This window comes from Mytilus trossulus, chromosome 4, assembly GCF_036588685.1.
Source record: "Mytilus trossulus isolate FHL-02 chromosome 4, PNRI_Mtr1.1.1.hap1, whole genome shotgun sequence".
In the NCBI taxonomy this organism is placed as follows: domain Eukaryota; kingdom Metazoa; phylum Mollusca; class Bivalvia; order Mytilida; family Mytilidae; genus Mytilus; species Mytilus trossulus.
Genome location: NC_086376.1, coordinates 31,476,526 through 31,504,155, shown reverse-complemented (window position 1 = coordinate 31,504,155; position 27,630 = coordinate 31,476,526). Strand labels below are relative to the sequence as shown.

The following is a 27,630-nucleotide window of genomic DNA, read 5'->3' as shown; positions in this document are numbered from 1 at the left end:
GTGTTGTATTTACATGATTTAAGCATTTTAATGATTTAAACGTTGTTCAAATAAAACACTTACGGTGTTCAGTCACACTAATTAAATCGACAAATACAAGTCGGGTTTTTTTTCACACGGAATACATGATTGGTAAATTGCTTTTTGAAAACAAAATCAATTAATAGTTTTTCATTAATATCGAAGCGCAGCTACTTGAAATACAGACCAACTGTTCAATGTGGATTAGATAGAGCGACGATTAGCATCAACATAGTGTAAGTTACAACAAATTAAAATACAACAAAAGTTGAAAGTCTAAACCAAACAGATATGTGAACTTTATAAGGATGGTTAGTAATTGGAAGCATTATTAATGTTGATACAAATTAATTGATTTTTTTACAAGTTGGTGATTAGAAGAACAATTGAGTATAGTATGGGGATTAATGGGAAATCAGTATAAGAGATGTGTTAACAAAACCAGCCTCGGAGGAATTTTCTTGTATCTGTGAAAAATGAGTATCGATTAACGAAGTACCGTTAGCTGACAGAAGCAATGTCCAAAGCCATCGTTCACAACACAAGTTACTTGTAAAAGTCAATGTTTGAAATTTTATATGGTAAAAAATATTTATGCGTTTACGACTATCATGTTGTCTGGATCAACTTGACTTGGAACTTTTAAAACAATAAGTATTCGTTAAAATACCCGGTAGAATAAATGTCTGGTTCAATTATACTTGATTTATCGAACTAAGTGGACAGTTATCAATCTTACCAATACTATAGAGAACTGGTACGTTTAGAAAACATTACTTTTTAAACAAGTTGAGTATATTGTTTACTTTTCATGTGAAGTTTTGACGATGGACCTTCATTTAAAAAGAAAACAGCTTTCTTAAATTTTCAATATTGAAACTATGGATTTATATTATTTGTTAGTTCAGAGATCTTTTTTATGGACAGTTCAACTTCTGATAACTTTCCTGATTTCAACTGAAGGTATGTATTTCAAGAAACTACTTTGTGTTATCGATACAGCTTATTCAGGAATTAACTGATGTTTTTAACATTCGTAAACTGAAACAATTATAATGAAAGAACTCCAATAATCAGATATAACGAATAGTTATCTTTAATATTTGTTATTGCAATTGAACGGCATAGGTGTACATCATGTTTTAATTAAACGTTGTATAATTGTAAAACTTGATACCGTCTACAACAAAATTTAATCTAAAATTATAAGATTTAAACTTTGATCTTCGACAAGTATTTTAAATTTCTTGTATGTGCACACCTTTCATTCACCAAACCTATTAATACTTTAATGCAAATATAATACAATGAATATGTTTTGGATTTGAAATATGATGGCATAAATTTAAGAAAATAAAAAATTACCATTAATTTTGATGAACTGCTGATATTTTCATAGAACAAGAATTAGTTTAAAATATTCAGAGGAAATAAACTATCAATGTTTACCATTAGCTTCGTTTAGAATTAAATTCTATTATAGTCAATGTTTATTCCACAAGGTTTTTTTTATTATTCAGTTATATAACAGAATGGTTAAATTATTTATCTCAAGTTTATACTTTAAACGATATAATGTAATTGCTACAACTACGCTTCAGATGTAGTACCATCTTTTAAATTTCATTAACCGCTAAGGTGGTCTCATGGTTGCATTGCAAAACTCGATTACAAGAGGGCGGTCGTCATAGATTAGATTCAAGGATGGATTAAACCAAAATTAATATTTAATACTTTCCTTAGACGGTAAATCACAAAAATACTTAACTCCAAGTAAAAGTCAAAACGGAGAGTCTCTGCTCAAATGACAAAAATCAAAAGATCAAACACATCAAACGAATGGAGAAAAACTGTCATATTCCTGACTTAGTACAAGCATCGTGTTTCTTAAGTAGAAAATTGTGATTCAAACATGGTTTTATAGCTATTTATACCTCTCCCGTGTATGACAGTCGCATAAAACACATCATTTCAGGAACAGAACAAGGAAAGGTCGACTTGGAGCCTTTATATGAACTGTTACCTTTGATGTTGCTACTAAAATAATAGCTACATAATGTAGCAATGCGTGTGTTTAGAACAAAGTATCGATATATTTTTACAAGTACTTGTTATAAGGAATCATGTAATATTTAGTGCTTGATTTTTTTTACCAGCCATTAATCATTCTATAAGATATAATGAGATTATCTGTTTCAGTTATTAATTACTGATAAATGTAGATTGAATATATATACGAATACATGTACAAACTTGTTAATGTATATAACTCTGATTTTTTTAGGGAATGTAGAATTTTAAACATTCTTAATTGAGTCTCAACATGGTTGCCAGGGTATAAATTTTTTTTACTATTGGTCTTCTAATTACAGCTAGTAGTGAAACCAAAGTTGGTTGTGGGGTTCATTTGACTTTATACATTCGTAGTCGCGTCCAGTCTAAATATGGAATCCGATGCCTCGTGTAAAGAGAGTGCCACGCTCTTTGCACGTTAAGAACCCTTGTAACAACTCTTTGAGAGGTCCGTAGGTGGCCTGTTGCAAGGCAAAATTTCTGTCCCTATCCAATATACCCTCATTTTCCAGTGGCAGTTCAAATTTCCCGACCATCATCCCAGATGGCCTCTACTATATCAACCTAACTATTGTATTTATTGTTAATTTGTTCTCATCCTGAATATATATGAAATATTTTCCACTGGACTTCAAGCAACCAACAATCAATCAATCAACCTAAATATGGAAGTTAAATACGATGACTCGGCACTCTAAGAATTTGAGAATTTACCTCATTTTTCAGTGGCACTTCAAATTTCTGTCCTATCATCTAGGTCGACACCCTATTGCATTGGTTGTTAATGTTTTCTCGTCCTGAATATGTATGTAGTGTTTGTCACTGAACGTTATTCAAACAGCCGGCAATCAATCCATGACTGTTCATAATGATTGTTCTTTAAATCATCATACTTGGCGTGTTTAGTTAAAGGTGAAATCCGTTTACTGTTCCAAGGATTTTGGTCTAAACACATAATTGCAAGGAAAATTGGCACAATAATCAATACTTAATGGTACATTACATAACAAAAAAATAGCTCCTGTCTCGCCATAAATCAGAACCCTTTAAGATACAAATCGGAATAAATATAAGGGAAGGAAACTAATCATGGTTCCATCTTACAAACTATTACAGACAAGTATATGGTCATGTCTTTGTATAAAATTTATATTACTGACAATTGACGTTATTAAATAAATCAGTAGTAGACTATTGTAACCTTGGCATATGCATGTTATCTATAGTTATAAAAATATTTACTTCCCTTACAGTTACGTAACCGCCAACTGTAGCAACTTCGTCTGCCCATGCGTTGTTCTTTATTATTTTTATTTTTTTTGGGGGGAGGGGTTGTTTATCATAGTACCAATCAATTGAAGACGAAGACAACATCTTATTACCAAATAATTTAAAAGCAAGTATCGTGTCAAATACAAGACAACCACGGACAAGAAATATATGGATATATTGATAACTTAATTAATTTTGTGTTGCTCGCTTATCGTCCAATGGAAAATATTTCATGTTAATTATTACAATTGATATAGGTTCTGCTAGATAGGCCAAACTGCAAAAAGGCGGGAAATGAACTACGACTGGAAAAGGGGGCTATAATAGACAAGGGTATGCATGTTTGGCCTATAACACACCCGCTCTCATTGTGGTCGGTCTTGGCCGCGCAGTAAAACACCGTAAAACCCAAACGGACGCCCAACTAAAAAAAAGCAACTTTACGACAGGAAGAGATAAGTTGAGGGAAGACTGTATTTATATACCCCACTCAACCTTTATAGTTATATGGACAAATATTATATTTTTTTTTTATAATAAAATATTTCGTAAACAAAAATACTATTTTTCTGAAATGATGGAAGATACCTTAAGCTAGATTAATTTGGATTTTAATACAATCTATCAGGTTTTTTTGTATACTTCTATATATTCTTTTTCTTTGTGGATATGATTTTTGATGCAACCAAAATTATTATGATGATACATGAAACTACAAAACATAAAGTATCAAGAACAGTTTACAGATCTGCATTGATTTCTTTAAAGAAAACTCAAATCTTGTATAGGAAATATAAATTTTGTATTGGTTGTATCTATAAAAGAAAACATAAAGCCCTTTATGTTCCTGGGCACTACCGTTTAAAGATTATGTTTAATTTTTAATGGAATCTAGCATGACATCCCGTGTGTTTCACACTAAAAAATACATGATATAATAATAATAAATTATTGTGTGCAAGAAATCATTAATAGTTGAGCAATATCACTAAAATACACTTAAAGATCTTGACTTTTAAAAAGAATCCGCCGTATCGCCTTCCGTTTGATTTAGTGATCGACTTTTTTGTGGGCCGGCAATGATTGTCCTTTGTCTGATTTATACATTTGTTGGTGATATTGTATTTCACTGATTTCATCAGTATACGTCTAAGTAGCACGATACCCCAATAATATCGTTCAAAACTTTCTTTCTACTCTCATTACTATCTACATAAAGATTCCATAAAATAACGTTTATTAACCTAAACTTAGATTCTATTGGTTCCGTAATAGGCGTTTGAAATATCGCAAATCCGATTTTTATTTTACCACTTTTAAAAGTGTTTTCCGTAGTAGTGGGGAAAAACTACGGTATCTGCATTCAACGATGCTACTGGAATAAGCTTGAGATTATAATAACCACGAACTCATTGATAATGAATAAGTTCTCAAGGCATTTATATTTTAACCATTACAAGATTTCCACTAAAATGGTAACTATATATAGGATAGACATTTTTAATACGACTATAATATGTGTTCTAAAATGTTACCTATCTCCTAAAATTACATGATCTTAACGAAACATACACAACTAAGAAACGAAAAAAAAATAGAAAGAAAAAAAGAAAAAAAATCAATCCTTCCCCTTTTTTTTCAAATACCCTTAAACATCAAAAGACCTCTTACCTCGTTGAATTGAAATTTTTACTAAATTCAAAACCAAACAGACTAGATGACCTACCTCTACACCGGCTACAAACGGGTTTAAAGTTGAAATCTGATTCAAACGAAAATCGAAACCATTGTACATGCATTCGATTGATTGATGTTTACTGAAGGTCCCGTGACAAATGTTTCACTGTTTATTCAGAAGGAGAACAGGATAATTTTTATTTCAATTGATATGATATGTAAAGTAGATCGACCTAAATGATTGGTAGGAGATGAAGACAAAATTGAAAAGGCAGTGGCGAATCCATGGGTAGTGGACATAGCCCCTAGTCGATCGCCAAAAACATTATCTTTTCTTTTAAAGTGTAAAATTTGTTTGATTCTTTACCAATAGATCATCCAAAAGTTTATAAAATCGTTGTAATGAAATTATGCCCTTTCAAAAATCCAGAATTCGTTCCTAATGCATGTAGGATACAGACAGAAATATGATCTTGCAGCGGGTAAACCACGAACTCCTCAAAGACTAGTTGGAAAGGGTAGAATTCATATCGCATACAGATTACATGGCACCTTTCATACACTTGCAATTGAAACGTTGTTCCACAGACATGTTGCGCTATAGAACTCGTCTCCGATTGGTTTGGTAATCCGGAATATCCTCTGCAAATGTTATCGTTTTATTTAGTGATATCGAGTTGTAAAGAAATTTATCATCGGTGCCTTTAAAGAGAAAAATATAGACTACACTCCTTTTTTTTTTTATATCAGGACGGATTGACACATGTGAAGGTGGCACCTTGAAACAAAAGACTTAGTACTTTATACAAAATCCTATTTCAAGTTCCATATTTATTGATTTGTAGTTTTGCAGCTAGATTGTTGTGAATTTTTCTTACCACGTAGTTAGTTTGGGCGATGATTGTTGAAAATAAATGTCGACCCTTCTAACATTGTAAGTAACATATATTTGTATATGCCACAAGATGCATAAATGGCAAAGGAACTGTCCGATTGTCAATTATTATAAATAAAGAGTGTGTTCCAATCGGGACATTAACATAGAAATAACAGAATTTTTATTTTTATAAAATATATATATTTTATTAATTTCTTTCATAACAATAGCATACAGTGACAGAAGGTAAACATTTCAAATAACCTTAATTAGAAAAAAAAATAGGTTGGATACCCGTTTCGACATTCATTACCTCAACTCAACGTATCCCAGTGATGCAAATGATGTATTGGTTTATAAAAAAAAATACAAGATAAAAAACGATTAGCAAATTTACTGTTCATCTTGATAGTTAGTTTTAAAACAGTCGATTACATAAATTGTAATTCTCTTATTTTTTAATGTAGTCAAAATTCCAATTAAATCTATAAATGTAGAGGTACATGTAAAACAAAATATGTATTTGATGCATGTGTAACGGCACAGCTTGCATATATTTGTTAATGACAATATAAATAATAATTATATATTATACTGTGTGTGAAACTCTGCACACCTTGCGTAAATAATCAAAATTCCTTTGTTCGTGTTTTTCTTTACACTATATATTTGATAAATGCATTCGTATGCAATTCTTCCATTGCATGGCAAATATGAACCATAAAATATTATCAGAATAAAGTAATAGGATAAATTGTAATTATAAAACGGTAATTTAAAATATATGCTGAGCAATATGATGCAGCAGATTATGTACAAACATGTCACCATCACCAAAACACAATTTTGTTTAAAAAAAAAATTTAAAACTATTTAAACAGTAACCATTAGACATTCATATAAATCCAGAAAAGCGATTCGGACGCACGAAATTTAAATAAGTGTGATCTGATTTAAATAATTGCTGATCTTGGAACTTACAGAATATTTTAAGATTGAATTTAAACAATAAACAATTTTAATTTAAAGTCGGTCTATAATAGTTACAAAATATATCTCAATGTTGATTTTTTATTTAACTTTTTGTAACGATTTTGAGCTTACAAAGAACATACTAATCATTTGCTTCTAGTAGTAACGCAGAAGTAGTCTCTTGGAGAGTTTTACGGATGTCAACATGATCTGTTTAACCATTATAGAATATATTTGTCATAGATGAACATGGGTATGTTCCAAATGTTTGGTTTCTATTTGCATTAGGTCTATTAAACTGTCGACATATGACATATAATCTATATTTGTAATTGAAAGATATACTTTAAAATTAAATTCCACTTAGGAAAATTATATATTCGGTATGGTAAATGATATTTGCATGTCATATATGTACGTACAAACAAACACTATCTGTCTTCGTTAGATGTATTTCTGCTTTGCATTCAACTGATAAGTTAAGCCCTTTTCAACAAATGTTTATAGTTTGTTCTCATGTTGCACTGTTACACCTCTGTCCCGGGTAAGGGGTGAGTAGTTTAGCCCGCCGCATTTTGTATGTGCCTGTCACAAGTCATGCACCTGTAATTCAGTGGTTGTCGTCTGTTGCATCACATATTTGATTTTGGAATTCGTTCAATATATTGTACAAAAATCAAGCCGTTAGTAAATTGTTTTACATTTGGTATTTCTGGGATTGATATAGTCAACTATGCGGAATAGGTTTCATTCATTGTTGAAGGAGGTACCAGTACCGGTATGACAACATACAGCGTTGAATATTCGTTTGGCATCCATATTTATATGTCTTATCATGGAGAAATTATGCACAACAAAAGACATTAATTTATTTGCGTTTTGTCTATCACCATTTAAGTGGCTGGTTTGATACTTTCGTTTAGTTTTCAATTTCGAACACTTCATTGAAATTTAAGGAAGCATATACGACATTGTCTGTGATGATGTAGAATAAATATTTCGTCACCGTCCTCGTGGTTAGCGTGTCCATTATCGTTTTAACGTTTGGTAAACAATCCATGTCGATACTATGTTTTATATGTAGATCTTAATATCACTCGAGAGAGCATGGTTTCGTTCACATTTACAGTCTATTACTATTTTAAATCAATAATGCTTAAAGAGGAAATCGAATTATTTAGATTTCAACTGAAATCGTATCGTTCACACACTGAAGGTTAATAAATTGGATTTAGTTGAGGTCATCTGGGATATTTTTAACACCTTTGTAACTCGTTCAATCTAAAACTTACCACCTAAATTAACTTTTTGTCATCATCTGAAAGAGTCTTCAGTTGAAAGAAGTGTTATCTAAAATTGATCATCATTACTGTATGTCAATAATTTCTATATTAAATGACGTGATGTATTGTCAGAGATGGACGTAGTATCTCAAATGTATGGCTTATTTTCACATCTCAATGCACTTCCGGGTCTAGGTTCCTTTAGGCTCATAGATTATCGACAAGTAATGGCCTTTGGTTTAGTCGGAGATGTAGAAACAAAGTGTGGATGGATAATTGATATGGTCAAACCAACTCCTTATCAGACAATGCGTACATGGCTTTTCTTCAATAAAAAGGAGGATAGCAGCTAGTATACATGTAGCATAACGGCACATTAACTTGTACAAATCTACAGGTTTTGTTGTCAATCTTACTATTGTATCTTATCTCTTTTTGAGTTTATCAATTGGTTACTATATGAAGTAAGAAGTACATGTTCATCTTTGCACGTTCTCTCGGCGTTACCTTTTCAGTTGTTCTACAATCAGTACTAGTTATGCTACATGTAAGTAGTCATCACTATATACACAGTATATGAGTTGAGTATACATATCTCGATCAGGGATCATTTCAGATAAATGTTTGACTTATCTTCAGTATAATAGTATTACATACATTTGACACCAAATCACTACCCACATTCAGAATGTGATTTACCGATATAAACAGCATGAACTTTTCAGCAAAGCATCACAGAAGGCATATTTGAACAATTAGGGTTAAAGGAGGAAATCGTAATAAAGCTCATTGATTCATATTGGGACTGGGAAACATAAAAGTACGACTTTATAACCAAGTAATGTCGTGGAGAAAATTGATATGAATAATTTATACGTATGACCCACTTGAGTATACAGATACTATCGCAGACCTGTCAATGCACAATATATGTTACGTAAACGTTAGAGTTTTTACAACCCTCGATAACCGCTATAATTATGCTTTATTTGGTTTTAAATTTCTAAAATTGTTTTTTAATGAATGACCTTGAAAAGTAGTGCGTATCACTTGCAGGGAACCATTTTTATCTGATCACAGGATAGTGCAATGTTTTGCGACCTTATAAAATACGGAAATCAGATTAATCTGGAAGGATAAATTTCAGTTGTTAAAAAGCTCGATGTTTTAGGTAGTAAACAAATTTAGGATACATTTTTTCAACACTCCCTTAAATGTGTTTTTACTTTCTAACATTTACAACACGCTAACGCATGTTTACATGAAGTAAACAAGACCAGAAATTGTCTTTTTTTTGTAAGAGTCTATGTTTATTTTTAAATGTATCTATTTGCCTTTTGACGCCCATATATATCCATCTGACCTATAGATATATAAATTAAATGATTTTGCTTTATATACATTCAATGACTTACAGTCTGTGTAAAAGTTTCTCTATAAAACACTCCGGTACATGTATGCACAGAAAGGAAATAAAACAAGACATACGCTAAACATATAGATACAGAATTTAACTTTGAATTGTCTAATTGGTCCATTCAACCAACCGTCTCTCATAGGACCAAAGCAAGTGCGTGATTTGTTGACTTTCCTACTAGCAACAAAACTTCCTATTCTGGGCAATTTATTTCACAACCAGTTGCATCCAAACTGCACACACAATTTTCACATAGCGAAAAGACGAAGAGACGTTTGTCAGCGTACTTGTTTGATAAAACGGCCTCGTCTGTCTCAGCAGCCGATCGAGTCGTCCATAATTGTTTACCTTAATTTCTATTTCTGGATTGACACAATTTCGACATTTTTTAGAAATAATGAGCGTTTCTTATATTTCTGGAATCATTTTAAAAATATTATTTATACTTTCGCTTACTAGGCGTAAAATATAGAGGTGTTGAGAAAATTGAGACCACGGTAAACTCCGGGAAATTTTCCGAAAGTCTTTGTTATGGGTCGGATACTTTAAATCTTTAAAGATGACTACTATAAAGAAGTAAATCTTTTTTCCCTAGATACATTTTGTTTTTCTTACCAAGTCAAAATTTGAAAGTTATTAAAACTTTTTTGGGTCTTCAAATATAAAAGAGTCTACCAAAAATATATTTTTTTTTTCTTTTACTCAAAAAAATTACATGCACTTGTCGTATTTCAATTAAATAACAAACTTTTTTTCAACACTGCAGATTGCTATTGAAGACAATAATGCAAGACTTATAAGGTTTTGTTAAATTTTGATTCGAAGAATACGAAATAACTTATGTTCGAAAACCAGTAAAGCAATACTACCCACAATAAAGGATGTCCTACCTATATATTTTTCAAGTTGAGATAAATACTTTAAATCTGTCAAAACAAAATTTTTAAGCACTGACACTTCTTATTTGGTCACATTTTCGTGAAAACATTTTAAAAATTTTGTTTACATCATAAGTACGCATCCTGAATATATGATGATATGAATTGTAGAAATAATTGCCCTTGTGTGAAATAAATGCTTGGGGAATTAGCCCTATCTCTTTAAAAATCTAATAAGGAGGGTTAAACGGATTATTAAAGAAACACAAGATCAATAAATATAATGTCTGCTTCTTGAGGGCAAGCATTTCAATATATAAAACATGATATTTGCGCAAATTGCAGAGCCAATTAAAAACCAGAATTTGATACCGTCTAGGTCATATAATACAACGCCTTTGGATATTGCCTTATGCACATTCACTTTATCTTCCTTTTTTTTTTGTACGTTAAAAAAGATATCCGCGTATGCTGACGGTACGCTATTTTTTTTATAATCAAATTTCATAACAAGCTTTTGATAATCATATGCTTTAAATGTATTGATCTTGTAATTACACATACTGTTAACAATGTATCTATACCACTATTTCATTGAGCCGAAACTCCTTAACATAATTCGTTACATGTTCTTTTTAAAGACAGTTAGCCTACTTTCACTTAAAACAGTGTAGTCATTGGTGCTCTCAGCACAAACCATTTGATATATCATCGGTGCAAAACAAAATATTCTCATAACCAATTGTTCAATAATATAGGTATATGTCATAAAGTTTAGCACAGATTTTGTCATTTTACAAAACTGACTAATCATTAGTATTAACTTTCATAGCTGAAATACGTCATATCATTCCAAACCTGGTTTTGATTGGAATTCCAATGGACAAAGCTTGCATGAACGTGCATGTGTGTTTTCATTGTTCGTAAAGGTCTGTGTTAGTCGGTCAGTATATATCTTTTTGTTTTATTTTATCTGTTTCAATATTTTATTGTCCTCTGTGTTTCGATTATCTATCCCACTTTTCATATAATTTGTCATGATGTTGTGGTTAAATTGGTTTTGATTCTGAGGATGTTTGTGATTGGCATGGACATATTCCTCTCAACGTATAACCCTTTTGTGTTTAGACAATACACTAAATCTATTTGCAATGAGACCTCTCTTTATTTCTTTATTTCTCTCTTTCTTTTGTATACACACGTGAATTTGGAAACTCATACTAGCTTTCAATATTTTCATAAAATATTCATTGTATTTGGAAAATTCCAAACTGAAGCTTGGACAGTTATGTTACTTAGAATACAGGTACATGATCACCCTGATATTCAAATTTGGACAAAAATGAAATTAAACATCGCTAAAATCAACAAAAACATTGACTGTTACTGTAAATTTTCATGAACTTTCACTGTTGTCTTAATGACTAATGACGGGTAGTACCACAGTGCCATTCGTCGTCTGCTTTAAATGAATATTTTTACTTTATTTGAATATATTAAAACCCATTGTAAGATTCCATAGATTGCCTTATTCTAAAGGATTCACTTTTTATCGCATTCTGATAATAAGTGCTTAATTCTCTATTTGAGAAATCTTACACTTCAAGAAAGTAATACGTTGAAAGACATTGCTGGATTAATCTCTACTTTGAATTCCACCAGCGTCATTAAATATACATTACAATTAATTGGTTATCCGTTATTGTGATGTAGCTTTCTTCCAAAATAACATTTATCGAAATTACAGTTGTTGAGACGGTGTTACTTGAATCACATCTTCAAACGAAGACGAACGAGATATAAAGACAATCTATGTAAATACGTTTATTTGGAGCAAGACGGATTTGTCTGAGTGTGTGCTTCATATCAAACTGAAGCTTAATGCACGAAATGAAAAAAAAACTCTTAATTCAATTTCACGTTTACGGTACATTTATAATCTGAATGGAAAATGCTTGAACAGTTCGGTGAATGCTGTATATTTAAACAAGTGGCAAAAAAAATAAGCGTTTAAATATAAGAAGATGTGTGGTATGATTGCTAATGAAACAAATCTCCACTTAAGACCAACTGACACAGAAATACACCACAAAAGATCACCATAGGGCCTTCAAAAATGTGCAAAGCTTATTCCATACCACATAGTCAGCTATATAAATGTGTCAATTCGTGAAGAATGGCCGCACACAGAACAAATCATTTAAAAATTTGCAGCAACATAGTCTTCCTGATAAAACATTCTGAAATAAAAGAAGTAGCTTGACTATAAAAGATCATATCGACCCATTTTACCTTATGAACTTAAAATCAGCCTTATCGAAGTAATGGCTTATATAGATAACACGCTTTCTAGATCTAAATTGGCAGCGAGAAAAACGTTTTATTTTTTAAAATCATGTTATTGCTGAAAATAATACACATGAACCATGAGATAAAATCGGTTCTTTTGTTTAAATGCCATTCATTTGTTGCGTAGTACTTCCTTGAGATAATGCAACAGCAGGGGAAGTTAAAACGCCATAATTGTTATTGACAAAGTGTCCCAATATCAGATGGAGACGGCATTTTCCTGTCGTTAATCATATTACGTGTGTGAGTGATCTTATGAAAGTAGGAAAGTAGAACTTATTTTTTAAAGATAATTTGATCCCGTAATGCAATCAGTGAATTTGTTATATTCCCATGTTTGTTGTAAAATTTATTACTTGTCTGAGCTATGGTCTTACATCATCAGGCGAGTATGCTTTAAATAGTCTGAAACAGGTGTTATAAATGGAATATCGTGATGAATTGTCAGAAATTATACATATATGTAGTTTGTTATCGTTAATAAAACCATTATATTTTGTTTAATACACGATCATAGTATTACTATGTTATTCCACTTTTCTCCCCTACGGAATGAATACGATAAAAACAAAACTGCGGATATAATAAAACTTGCATCGATTCAGAAATTGAAATTGCTGTTTAATAATAGATCAATATAGTCCGTGTAATATAAAGCTTCAATCATGTTACTATTTGATACAGAAGCGTTAGTTTTCTCGTTTCAATTGTCAGTCCGGGGCTTTTATAGCTAATTATGCGGTATGGGCTTTTTTGTAGAAGGCCGTACGGTGACCTAACGAGTTGTTAATTTCTAAATCAGTTCTGTGCTTTTAACGCATTTATACCTACACAGTTGTCATTTTGCATCGTTGACTTGGGAAGTTGTGTGGCGGCGTTTGATTTGATAACAGCTGGAATGCAATAGATTTAACCTTGTATATTACTTACAATACGAAATGTGTCCACTAGCTTATGTTGGGATTCAACAGGGTAACAGGTTCAAAGATTGGAAGTACAAAATGAATGCGTTTATGTTTGGTGTAGTCTTTCTTTGCATTATCTATACACTCCTCTTTCCCGGAACAGGCACACCACAATTCAGCGGAATTAAACTAGCTTGCTTGTTCATCCACCTCACCCTATTCCTGGGACAATGGTTCAATGGCACAACACACAATCTAACTACACAAAACAATTAACAATAAACGAAAAACGAAAAACAAAGATAACAGCAATAATGCGGGGTTCACACATTGCCGATTATTGCTCCCGTTTGAGATCCGGCAGCAATACGACACGAAAAGTGAAAAAGTCGGATTAGTATCCTCAATTATCTGGAATGTCCTATCATTGTCTGAACGCAGTCGTTTTAGTTCTTAACAGATTCTTACGGGTCGGGAAGGGTCCGAATAGTTCGGCAAAGCACCCCGACTGTTAGGTGCGTCCCGTAACATTCGGGACAACTCAGCCGATTTTGTCTCGTCGGATTACAATCGTGGCTATGTCGTGACAGATTCTGCTGTATCGGATCGAATTCTGAACATTGTCTTGTGTATTCTGGACGGTGTCTTGTGGAACGGGAATGGTCTGGAGTAATTTTTCATAGTTGTTTTTCTGCCGATTGAGTCCAGATTGCATCCAGATCTTGTCGATTGCGAACCGTATTTTGCCGAAACCGTTCAGAAACAGTCCCGTTATTAATACGAAATTAATCAATGATACCCACGTCAGAGTCCCGACAATTACAGAATACAATACGACTGAGACCAGACAAAGCCGTTTGCAATGCGATAGAGCGGACCGTGATAGGATTACGTTCCGACAGTACCTGATCATTCCGAATATGCCGACAGTTTTCTAACGGATATCTTCTGTCAGCGTCGGTTCACTCTCTGGTCACTGTCTGATCTCTGACGGATTACGTTCGGTAGAGTCGGGATTTTGATTTAAGTTTGAATTTCAATCCACGATTCACAGGATCTTGATCAGACTTTTGATAAATTTTAATCGGGAATGGTCCTGTCGAGGACGGTAGTAAAAATCGTGAATGTGTGACCCAGCTTAAACGAAAAACAAATACGAGAAACACCAATAAACGAAAACCACCAAATCACTCGATCCTGATTTGGCACAGGCACATATAGCATGTGGTGGGTTAAATCTAGTTTGAATGCGCCAACCTCCCCCTAACATGGGACAGTAGTGTAGCAGTACAACATAAGAACGAATATAGAGTTGAAAAGGGGCTTAAATCATCAGGTGGATACAAAACAGATATGCACTTAACAAAAACATAGAGTGGTCGTGGCAATTGTTTTCTAAATTTTGTTTAATTTTACAGTAAAAGTGTGTTTTTATCGTTTAAGGTGGATTTTCTTATAAAAGAATTTTAGATCGAAGGCAGTTACGAGTTGGATTTCCCCCAGAAATTCTCGCTGATGCTCAAAACATAACCGTCCATCGGAATGACAGGGCGATTTTAAACTGTACAATAAGACACAGAGGAACGAAAAATGTAAGTATGTTTCAATATTTAATTTGCTGAATTAATTTTGATTCAAAATTATTCAGGCAACTATAATTAATTGTATTGTCACAGAAAACATCGTTTGTCAACCGTGCATAAAATCTTGTTTTCACCATTATGAGTCATATTTTATGATGTGTCATGTGTTATCACAAGATTTTACTATCAGTACGACTGACTGGCATAGTGAAGATCGCCAAATCGTTCATTTGGATTATTGACTCATGTATACATTTTTGATCGCCAACCTACCGTAACAATCCCTCTCAAATTTGATTTTAATGTTCGTTAAAATATTGAACACAATAGCTTTTCTTATTTCTTAAAGGTATTGTGTAATCATTGATTATGATTACAATAAAGGAATTGAAGTTTTACTCAAAGGGTTATTTTTAAGGGATGGTCAAATTGAACATTACAAATTTTACATGTTCTACCCACTCCAACGGCATGGACGGGTTGCAATGGCAATTTTATTCATAGGGGTGGGCACAGAGTACATGTACTGTACATGTTTCATTCACATTTCAACCATGAACGAATGGGAATGACAGAATCCACACAAGCTGTACAGTAATTATGCATTTCAGACATTATTTTTGACACTGTGCAAAAAATATCATTTTTTTAACTCGGTACTGAAATTATATATCTATAGTCGCAGATAATTCAAAATTCAATGTTTATATTTTATTTATTTTAAGCACTCTGATAATCAATACATGTACCTTGTAATCAAACAACAGACGTTGAAATATTGTTTAATTGCTCGAAATTGTAAAGAGAGAATTACCCCGTGAAATAGTATGCATTTAAGGTTTTATAATGATGCAGCCGACTGAATTATATCTAAATAGTTCCCGACTGATTGGGACACGATAAACAAATAATATAAATGATCAGATCCATATTTAATGATTTCTCATTTACATTTTCTATCTCCTCGTATTTCTAAAGTGGTCTTTTATTTGTAAACAGGCGAGCAAGTTAAAAGTAATAAATTATTTGAAGTGTAATAATGATTAAAGATATCGGATGTCATAAACCGTTAATTTTTTTAATATTACAATGCACACATCTCATTTGTTGTGCAATAGCGAAACTACCCGAGTTTTTATTTTTTTTTTATTTTAAGACCTGGTGTAGAGGCGGTTTACTACAGTTACATGTACGCTATGCACATAAAATTGCACCTGAATCGGTATAACGACAGCGCTTTGCATCGAAATCTAGGTCCTTTTTCATCTTTTGTCTACGAAGTATAGTAAATTCGAAATCAAACCTAACGATACAAGGGATATGCCACAGAGCATTCGTGGATATTTTTCGCGAATTTTATATTCCTCCTAAGAGCGAAAACACGCATGTAGGAAATTTTACTCGTGGCAAACGTACGGCCTTCAATAATGAGAAAAGCTCACACCGTATAGTCGTCTATAAAAGGCCCCGACATGAAAACTATGAAACAATTCAAATGAGAAAAGTAACGGCTTTATCTATAACAAAACAATATTATATACGAAATACAAATATGAAACACAAAATGAACCATCGACAACCAGTGAACTACAGGCTCTTGACTTGGAACAGGCACATAAAGAATGTGGTTTTACACGCAGGCCAGCAGCGTTTTATACACGTTCTGTTGGTATTGGTACTCATTAATAAATAATGAGATAAGTTTTAAAGATTTTTTAGAAACGGTCATTACCGTATGTACATACTGAGTCTACAGATATAACACAAACTATACATCTTATCTGTTATGGGTCGTGACCGGCTGTGGCCATTTCGCGTTTTGACTTTTTAACATAGTTGCTTATCATTGTGGAGTTATTGTTCGTAACGTCGTGTGTAGGATATGTCACTATTTTTAAAACGCGTCAGGGTATATGATTAGGGTGAGAAATTTAGATTACATGTATGATAAAGTTGCGGATTCCATCATTAGTTCTCTGAAACAACAGCGTCAGATGTTAGTATTTTTTTTTAATAAATGCGATTACAAGCACAGTTGTAAATTTATCAACTATTTGTCAAATCTATATTTACTCACCATGAAATAGCGTAATATAACTTTAGTCTTTTTTCAGTAAAATAACATACTATGTATGATGGGGCTCTATGTCTCAACTACACTATTATTTTCAAAAACTAAATAAGACTCGACTCCAATATGCATTTTGCCGTGCAGACAGACTGGAGCCAGCATTTAATCAAATTGTATGTGATCTCGATACAAACAATGCAGTAAATTCATAAAAATAAATATACTTACATTGAATATCCCAATGAAGCATTTATCCAAAGTAAATTATACACAATTTGGTTCAACAATAACATATACTAAATGTATCAGCAAAAATAATTGTAAATACATGTAAATATATACTTTCTAAAAAAATATTTGAATAAAACATTGATACTATATGATGAATATTCGACATAAGCATTGGCCTATAAAAAAATGTGATTGAAAACGTTAATATATAGCCCCAGTCACACTGTCAGGTTTTTATACGTTTTGAACAAAAATGTGCCGTTATTTTGAAGACTAGGTTTTACTAGGTTTGTGCTACGTTCTTATCACGTTTTGCTACGTATAATAACGTGTTGTCCCACGTTTTCACCACACATTGATACGTTTCGATACATAGTATAAAGCACGTTTTGATACGTATTTACTAGGTTTCTTCTTCGTTTCAATTTTCGCTACGTTTGTCGTTGAATTTCCAGGAAATAAGAGACAGGTCCCGTTTTAAACAAAGGTCCCGTTTTGAACAAAGGATCACTACCACAACGTATCGATACGCTTCGTTACGTGTATTCACGTTTCGCTACGCTTTCAAAGCGTTGTAAAACGTAGCTCTCAGTTGAAACGTGACAGCTATCTATCACAACTGGCAAATATTGTATAGACGATTTAGCTGCTAATTTAGTTTGAAAATATATACATGAATGGTTTGTTGATATCAATTGATTTTCGTTGTGCATGGTGCTCTTCCAACACGTGCATTTGAAGTGACGACCCCATTCAGACCCGAGTTTGAAACGTATCAATGCATGTTGGAAACGTGGGTCTACACGTACTAATACGTAGCAAAACTAGACAGTAATTTTCCGCTATATTGCGAATCGTTGCAAAACAATGATGTTCATTTTGATATTCAAAGTATACTTAAGGATCGGTATGTTCTACCATAAAAGAATTCAAGTGACCCCTTCATCTGAGATTTATATAGTGTTTTGCTATACAGATCTTGTTAATATATTCTAATTCCAGCAATATTCAAAACTTCCTGCTTTAACAGTTTCATCACTCTATAGATGCTCGGCCTAGAATTAATTTAATTCTTCTTCTAGTGATTTGTCTGAATATTTCTTAAGTAGTAAAAATACATGTTCTTACGATATACCCAACCCGAAAATTTGAAAAGTAAAATTCTAACTTTATTTCATACACGAAAGGACGGACTTCCAAGTTTGTATCAAAATGAATTCACAACCTCAGTACTAATAAGCGGGTAATTCAGAAGTTGAACTAATTTTAAAACAACTAGACCACCAAGGCCCTGAAACGTAAATTAATATTAAAACAGTTAACAATGTATGTAAAAACAAAATGTTTTGATATCATGCACCGTTAAACTGTTATATACTAAGTTGCTTTAAATATTGGAAAAAGCAATAAAATACACTTGTCATTCACAAGTAGCATCCATTACTGTTAAAATTCTGTTCTCAATTATTTGATGGACATCGAGAGTAAAATATAAATGAGGTCACAGCAGAAGATCAATAGTTAAGGCTTCATATACAATCCCTTGAGATATGAGATCAAATATGAAATTCCAACTTTTCAGTCGATATATAGTTTATGACTGTCTTACGGGGAGTGTCAATTATTATAGGAGAGGAAATACATTATGTAAATTCAAGGCCAATGAAAAATAAATGTATGCAAATGTGATCTAGTAAATTAAGCTTTAACAAACTGCTTGTTTGATGTTTTTAATGAAAATTTTCCATTAGATAAATTAGAGGAATGTGCACACTTTAACTCCTGAGGGGCATGTTATTTGTGATAAATTTTTTTCAAGATCTCTGGCTGTCAGAACACAATTTAATTGGATTAACAACAGTCACATACAAGATATATATAATTATATATATAATGATAAACCATTGCTTTGTCAGCAGAAAAGTTGAAAGTACTTTCAGTATGAATAAAGCTTTATCCGATATATCTGAAATAATTATAGCTAGATTATTGTTAGCTAACGTCTGGTGGTACACTTTCAGTCAAGAGACATTTTCAAAAGTAGCTATGATGTTAACACTTAAATTGAATAGGTAAACTCGACAAAGCGACTTGACCGATATGATGATCAGGAAATGGTGACTGTCTCAAGAACATATAGCTTAGGGATAGAAATGTTGTCTCGAAAAGGCAAAACTATGGACCCATTAAATATAATTAGTGTTTCCCAAACAGCCAGAAAGACGACCCTTTTTATCATTCATTCATGTTTGATGCCATATAGAAGAAATAGCAAAGTTGACCATATATGGTGTGTTTCTTTATATACATGTAGTACCTGTCATTTTTTTTTTATCTGATATCATCTTCTGAAAATGGTTTATATGCTTTTATGCTTTTATCGCTAATTTATTGATTTTGTTATCTCATACTATATTATGTGGTTGAAACTGCTAACTCTCTCACAGCACTTTTTTCGATCTATGTTTTTAATAATGAGCTGTCTGTATGGTATTTGCCTAATAGTGATTTTACTTGTTCTTTAATCTTGTTGCCTGGGTGTGTTGGTGACTGTCTTATTGCGACTAATGATATCCGATTTTCCCTGTTCTTGTATTCTTCTTTTTACTTTATTATAGTACTGTATATGGGAAGAGTTGATTAATATTTATACATTTTTTTAATTCAGGTTCAGTGGGGTATATTGAATTCTAGTCATCCATTGACAATCGGTGATCTAACCTGGACCTCAGATAAACGTTTCAGTGTATCGTCATCAAACTATAATAAAACAGTAGAAAGATGGAACCTTGTAATAGACAATGTGCAACCGAAAGATACAAATACCTACGAATGTCAAATATCCTCAATTGTGACTCGACTTCGTTTGGTCCATCTAACAGTACTACGTAAGTTGAAAGTATAATGATGGACAAAGAAAAAAAATCAAATCAATTGAATGAATAACACATTGCTTTTAAAATGAGAGAGCCGTGGTGTAGTGCATCCATAGATGGGTATTACATCTACGGTGCTTCGGACTACTAACACGAAGATTCCTGTTTGGATCCCCGTTCTGGGATGAAAGTTTTAGGGACTGAATTTTCGTCTCTTCCTTGACACCATTTGCGAGTATGGTCTTAAAGAAACGATGATAGTCCGTCGGAAGTGGACGATACATCGATGACCTGTGTTAAGAGAGAGCCATTATAACTATCACGTAAAAGACACCCTTGTAGATTTCGAAAAGAGCAGGCTAATGCCGCTACAAGGCAGCACTCGCACCTGCAAAGTGGAAAGGGATTACTATAAGTTCAAAAACGTGTTTAACAATCCACTATAAATAAATAAGTTTAAACTAAATGTTACTATTAAGCTATGTTACGGAAACTCTTAACAGTTTCAACTATTATTTTGATGCTGAATTTCAAGTGTTGAGTGAAGTATGTACAATGTAAATAAACCGAAATACTTCCATACAAATTTGAAGTTACAAGGTACTTAGGAATATGCCAAAGTAAAATACCACAACATTCGGAATAGTAATAGAAACATAAACATAGTCATCATCTCTTAGCAAAAGTTTAGAAATGTAGAATCATACATACATACTATTAAAGTAGATTTTAATTCAAAATAAATATCAAAGTGTAAAAGACAGTGAAAGATCCATTACAATATACCAGAAGTTGTAACTAGTTTACCGTGCTCATTCACAAACATTTGTAGACTAAAGTATGCAATACATTTATCTTGAACTTCATCAATATTTAACATCAAAGATCGCAGTTATATCAACCGTTGTATGTGTAATCGTGTGACAACGTACAATTTAATTCTTATAACCAGAGACATCGATTAAGGGTACTTTTGGTCTGCATTAATCAGAATATTGTCTTGGTACAAGTCTACTAGTTGTGTTTATGATTTATTAATAAACTTAAAGGTTAAACAAAACATTAGGTCTTAATCGTAACAGAATTCAGAATAGTGTGCCAAAGTCTGGAAATCGGTTATTTATGCTAACTAATGCATTTCTATAACCTTTTGGTTTCCTTAATTTTTTTTGAGAATTTTTAACTTTAAATGTGAATTTGATTTCATTAACTTTCATTTCTCGTATTTCTTTTTAGCTACACAGAGAAAGATATCCCCTGGTATGTATTGTTCATTAAAACTTTCAGACAAGTCTTACAGATTAATAAAAGGAGATATGGGGCTTCTCCATTAATAAAGCAACCCAACGACATATAAAAATAACCTAAGAAATCAAGGGTTCACATGCACGGATTTCAACAATTATAGTCAAGCTTTAAATCTTTCCCACGGCAGACTGAAAGAGTTGTGAACCATTACTAAATCCGGTATCAATGTCATACGTCGAACTAAAACACTTTTTAATCAAGTCTTTTTACAAATCAGTTGTAAATTTTTATGACTGTTTATCTACTTTTATACGCTGAAATATTTTTTGCCAGTCCTAATAGTTTTAAAAAAGATTCAACAAAATTCTATTTTTTTTTTAATTTCTGCTTATTTTGACATTACTGCGAACGGCACTCTTGTTTTAAACCGTACATATAGGTCCCAAATATTTTAATCTCATATAGTGTATCATTATTTGCAGTTGACAATATTATTTTGAATCGACTTTTGGATCTGTTATAGCGTAATGTCATCATTGGTTAATTTTCAAACATCTTTCGTATTAACTAGGTTTGCCAGTCATTAGTAACTAAACCATTATTTTGATTCACTTATATCTGCAGGTATTTTTTATCCTTGCATTTCACTTATTACATACAAGCATCAAATGCAAGTGACAGGTTGTTTAATGAGTATGTTACATGACCTTGTGCAAACATTATTTACCCAAATCCCCTACCATCTCAATCAACGATTCAGTAAGAGTTCGACAATTATGACCAATGTTAACGCATTGCTCTCCAACCATTTGATTGATGCTGAAGTGTCTATAATTTTACAGAGTTAAGTAGATTTTCCAGTACATTGGACTGTTGTAGAATTTATTTTCCTCTTTTTCTTACAACTTGTTTGAGACGATGAGAGTTAATTTAACACCAAGTTATCAATTATATGCTCTATTTTATCAATGATATACCTTTTCAATTTGAAACTTCAGACATGAAAAAAGTATATTACAAAATGTTGTATTGGATATAGTATGACAGATGAGAACTCATATATTGCTTCATCGTAGTGTAGTTTATACGTACATGCTTACCAAACAGTTTTAGAGTTTACGTTTTATTTCATAATAATATCATGAATATAAGATTATATTGAGTATAAGTGAATGAGACAGCTACCCAACACAAATAACCATACGTTTGATACTTACGTTTCAAGTCAGACAATAAAGGTCACAATGAGTGTTAATAATACTTTAGCAAACCTGTCCACTTGATCAATGGTGGGACCATCAACATGAGGTTAATTTAAAGAAACTTTTAAAAATCTAAATATTTGTTCAGCGAACTTTTTTAAAATTACACTAGTAACGTAATTTGTTTGCGACTTTATTAAAAGAAATCTCACTTATTCGGTAAAACAGAGACATAAAATACATATTGTACCATGATGATATATCTCTGGTATAAGCTAGCGATTAAACTATTTTTCTGCAAGTTTAACCGAACAAATACGCCATCCAATATTGTGTAATTGGAATTAAAACAGACATTATAAGTCATTAATCATTCCTTAGACAAGCAAATAGTTTTCTGTGTCTTTGGCTTGATTTACATTCAATAGATATTGCTTTTTTTTTTTTAACTTAGTTAATCTTGAAATGATAATTTATAACAACGACCATTGGTTAACGTGATATTTTAAACGCAAGTTCTCGAAATATAAGTAAACTTTATAGTTTTAAACCAACATACAAAAATAAAATATACCACATATCATGTAAAATGAAATAAACAACCCCACTCTTATACAAATTGCCGAGTGAATTCATCGGCAAAATGTTGCAATATGTTTCAATAATTTCCGTGATTCATGTGTCATTTTGAACATTAACTTAATAAAGTTTGATAAACAAAATGTGACAAGATACAAAACCCAGTATCTTTATTGATACGACTTTTAGAATAATGTACTGTAACCAAAGTCAAAGCTTAAAATCTTCATAGGCATTTATAGGACGGCAGCGTAGATTATTGATACTGATTTATACCTACATATTTGGTTTAGGGGAATCTGTTTAGTACATCTTTACAAAGAGTCAATGACTTGCATGTTGATATATAATTAGCAGTGATAATGCACTAACGTGAGACGTACATGTAGTCACTTATTGTGAGTATGAAAACTTCAGTAAAACTTAATATGTTACATTACTATGGATAACTGTCTATATTGTATGTATATGCTGCTATAGATGAGCATATTACATTGTAGTCACTTTTGAAAGATCATATCATGGTATGCCTTCCATTTTAGGTGTTTCATTAAAAGGAACTACACTCCTAGACAGCCGAGGGACAATTATAATTACATGTAATGCAACCGGGGCCGAGCGAGCGCCAGAGAGTGTAGATTGGTTTCACGAAGGCAGTATTATAAGACAGCAAAGTTCCAAGTGGTCAGGGAGAGTAAAGATTTCAATGAAAGCAGATGTTCTTAGACGTTCTTTAATAAGTCAGCTAATAATAGAAAGAAGTACATTAAAAGATCGGGGAGCATATATATGTAGAAGTCCTGACAAGATCATGAAAAGTATAGAAGTTCATATTTTAGAAGGTAAGTTGATGTTATATTTCATTCACAAATAGACTGCATGTGCATGTGTCAATCCTTCGTGTATAAATACGCTGTGTCCTGATGTTACTGTTCTGATGCGTTACATGTAGTTGTCCATTACTTCATTTGCACAGTATAATGACTAATTTTAAAAATCAAAGTTTTCGATAAAGTTGATGGACGCGTTTGTTAAAAAGAAAGTCAGCTATCATAATAAGTATATATATATAATTATGTGAACCAAGTGAATAGCAATCTAATTGAACTTTCCTTTTTTTAATTATACAAACCCCTTTAAAGAGGGCTTATGAAGAAAATAAGAATGTTTTAGTCTCATATTCAACTAAATAGTTGGCGTACTATTCTGAATAAGTTTGCTGATCTATCCCAGTAAACATGAAGACATGACAAACGGATGTCGATCCTGCTACTCAATCAGCTATTTCTCTGTAACTGACTTTAGAATATCGTAAACAATATACTCAGTCAGAAGCTTTCTAATTTTGTTTTTAATTTGACTATTCTCTTTTGTAACATTCTTACCTGTACGTTAAGTATCTATCATTTATTTACTATTTCAGATAACAACCCACCTAGCCGGGCGGTTAGAAATAGTGAGTACTAACCTCTATCTTTATGATAAACCTCTGCATTCATATTGTGTTTTCTTTCAAAATCTATAAACAGAGCTTATCTTATTCTAGCTGGCACTGGTGCAACTTTAATTATGATAAAAAAAAAAAAAAAAAAGAATACAACTGCACATTGAAGTATTTAAAATATATATTGATACACGTCAAATTGCTAATGGATTAGCCAGACGTTCAGTGTTTGCTTATATTTCATATATTATTATAGCAGATCACATTAAGCTGCACATGTATATAAATTCAGAAGGATTTATAGAGTTTATTGACCGACATAAGGTGGGAGAATAAGGACTGAAGGTACAGTAGCCATTTCCCTAGAAATAATGGGTCACATACAACACTCAAAGGTCGATTACAAGCATGTGTGTTCTTTCCCATGTTGTTTGTTTACCTTAATCAATTGGATATACGATCAACTTCAACATCAGTTGGATATGGTTGTTTATAAACTGTATATTCATCCTTCAGAGCTGAACGTACGTTTCCTGTCTGTATAGAAGCCTATAGGTTCTCTGGTTAAAAGTTTGGGTGCCTGTAATTGAACAGATCCACTTTCCTCAACCATTGAAGAATATTAAATTAATCACATGTACAAGTGTTCCAGGAATGAATGTTCATGTTAACCCCCATTCAGGTTTTGTACGAAGGTTTTACTATACATGATATATAAATGGCACATATAAAACAGTTGAGCCTATACTGGCAGTTTGTTATAGATGAACGGAATTCAGCTTAATAATAAAGTCCAATGTGGTCAGATGTCCTTTTATCAGACTCGTTCGTGTCCTATTTTGCATACTAATATTTAATATGACCTTATTGTACAGTAACATGTAGAAAGTAGTGTATAATATTATCATGGTTTAATTGTTCACACCGAGCTGTTACAATAAATGTTTTGATTTGATATTAACATCATCGTTTCAGAATTATCTGATGAACCCGCCAAGCCCAACAAAGCAGCATTGTCAACACTTAGTTTTATCATTTTTATAATGGCAGTTTCAGTATCGGCAACGTGATGACGTATTGTCAAGACATTAAAGTGCCTTGCATATACTGATGTGGACATTCTCTTCTTTCAAGATCGATGGTGAACGTAAAACAAACAACATCCAACAAATCTTCCCTCAAGCGACATATGATCACTGCAGTTGAGAAGGAAACAGGAACTAAATAAAGAATTTGATTATATCAGTTTCTAGAAAGGAAAAAAAACAGAAATATACTAAGATGCGTGTTCTCGCAAGATTAGGAAAAACAGTGGACATGTTTGTGCTCTTCAAAGACTTTGCTCTGCATACTATTGTGTAATCAGTACTGACATTATCCATTCGTAAGGTTCATGGGACACGGGAAAACTTGTGCTTGTGAACCTAAAGAAGCATTGGTTTAATATTGATTAAGAACAAGTAATGTTTTAAAATTTAGGATGTATGGATCACCTCACGTTTTATTGTTATAGTTATTCTAAATATTTCATATTATGGATACATTGCATGTTTATCATCAAATTTCATGACGTTTTGCTGCTTTCATTATTTCTTCAAATATAATTCATATTTGACCATACTAGCTTCGTCCTGCTCATTTTATCAACTTGTATTTTTATTGTAGAATAAATCATACTATTTATTCTTCATTTATTGTTTTACAGATATTTATTATTGTTTCAAATTCCCGAATAAAAACTGTTTATTGTTTACTGTTGTGTTATACATGTTTACGTTGTATAACAAAGTTATGACTTCACATAAAGTGTTTATCTCGTTTATATTCAGTGACATTTCTTATCCAATGCATATATTACCTTAGTCGTATTTTGAATTTTGGAGGCTTTATGAATATTTTTATATGAGCGTCACAATTGAGTCTTATGTAGACGGAACGTGCATCTGGCGTACTAAATTATAATCCTGGTATCTTTGATAACTATTTACACCACTTGATCGATACCACTGCCTGTGAACGCTGCGTCCCCGGGGGTATCACCAGCTCAAAAGTCGACACTTTGGTGTTGACAGGAATATCAAAAATGTGGTAATTTTTATAAATTTCCTGTTTACAAAACTTTCCATTTTTCGAAAATCTAAGGATTTTCTTATCCCAGGCATATATTACCTTAGTCATATTTGGCACAACTTTTTGGAATATTGGATCCTCAATGCTCTTCAACTTTGTACTTGTTTGGCTTTATAAATATTTTTATATGAGCGTGACTGATGTAGACGAAACGCGCGTCTGGCGTACTAAATTATAATCCTGGTACCTTTGATAACTATCGTATTTAAAATACAACACAAAAGTAAAAAATAGGCATGGAAAGACTTCATGCTTAAAATGCAAAGTTTGCAATGCACTTGATACAAATTAAAGAATTTTGTATCCTTCTTTACCAATGTTGCAATTGAAAAAAAACACCAACTAATAATCTCTGTTCATGTACGTATGCCAATGATTTACATGGATTTAAATTATGTAGAATCAGTCCGTAATTATCAAAACTAAACAAAACTATCGCAAGGCTTTTTAATTCTTGATATAAAAATTGACCGTTTTCTACTACAGTTAAAAGAATATTTATAGAGGGATTAGTTTTATTCAATTAATTATATAACGGTGTA

The 27,630-nt window shown here is 32.3% G+C and overlaps 1 protein-coding gene across 1 annotated transcript; it reads left to right on the top strand.

Annotated features, from left to right (window-relative positions):
• The first annotated feature begins 30 nt into the window (after positions 1-30).
• LOC134715110 (fibroblast growth factor receptor-like 1) lies at positions 31-26,709 on the top strand. Its single transcript, XM_063577028.1, has 7 exons — positions 31-984; positions 15,168-15,316; positions 20,278-20,497; positions 21,722-21,745; positions 24,057-24,356; positions 24,938-24,970; positions 25,934-26,709. The coding sequence occupies exons 1-7, from the start codon at positions 903-905 to the stop codon at positions 26,026-26,028; spliced, it is 903 nt and encodes a 300-aa protein (XP_063433098.1). The 5' UTR covers positions 31-902; the 3' UTR covers positions 26,029-26,709.
• The last annotated feature ends 921 nt before the right edge of the window (positions 26,710-27,630 follow it).

Coding starts and splice junctions, on each gene's coding strand:
- LOC134715110 (XM_063577028.1), top strand. CDS start 903: ATGGATTTATATTATTTGTTAGTTCAGAGATCTTTTTTATGGACAGTT. Junction 15,317..20,277: donor GACACAGAGGAACGAAAAAT/GTAAGTATGTTT, acceptor TTTTTAATTCAG/GTTCAGTGGGGTATATTGAA. Junction 20,498..21,721: donor GGTCCATCTAACAGTACTAC/GTAAGTTGAAAG, acceptor ATTTCTTTTTAG/CTACACAGAGAAAGATATCC.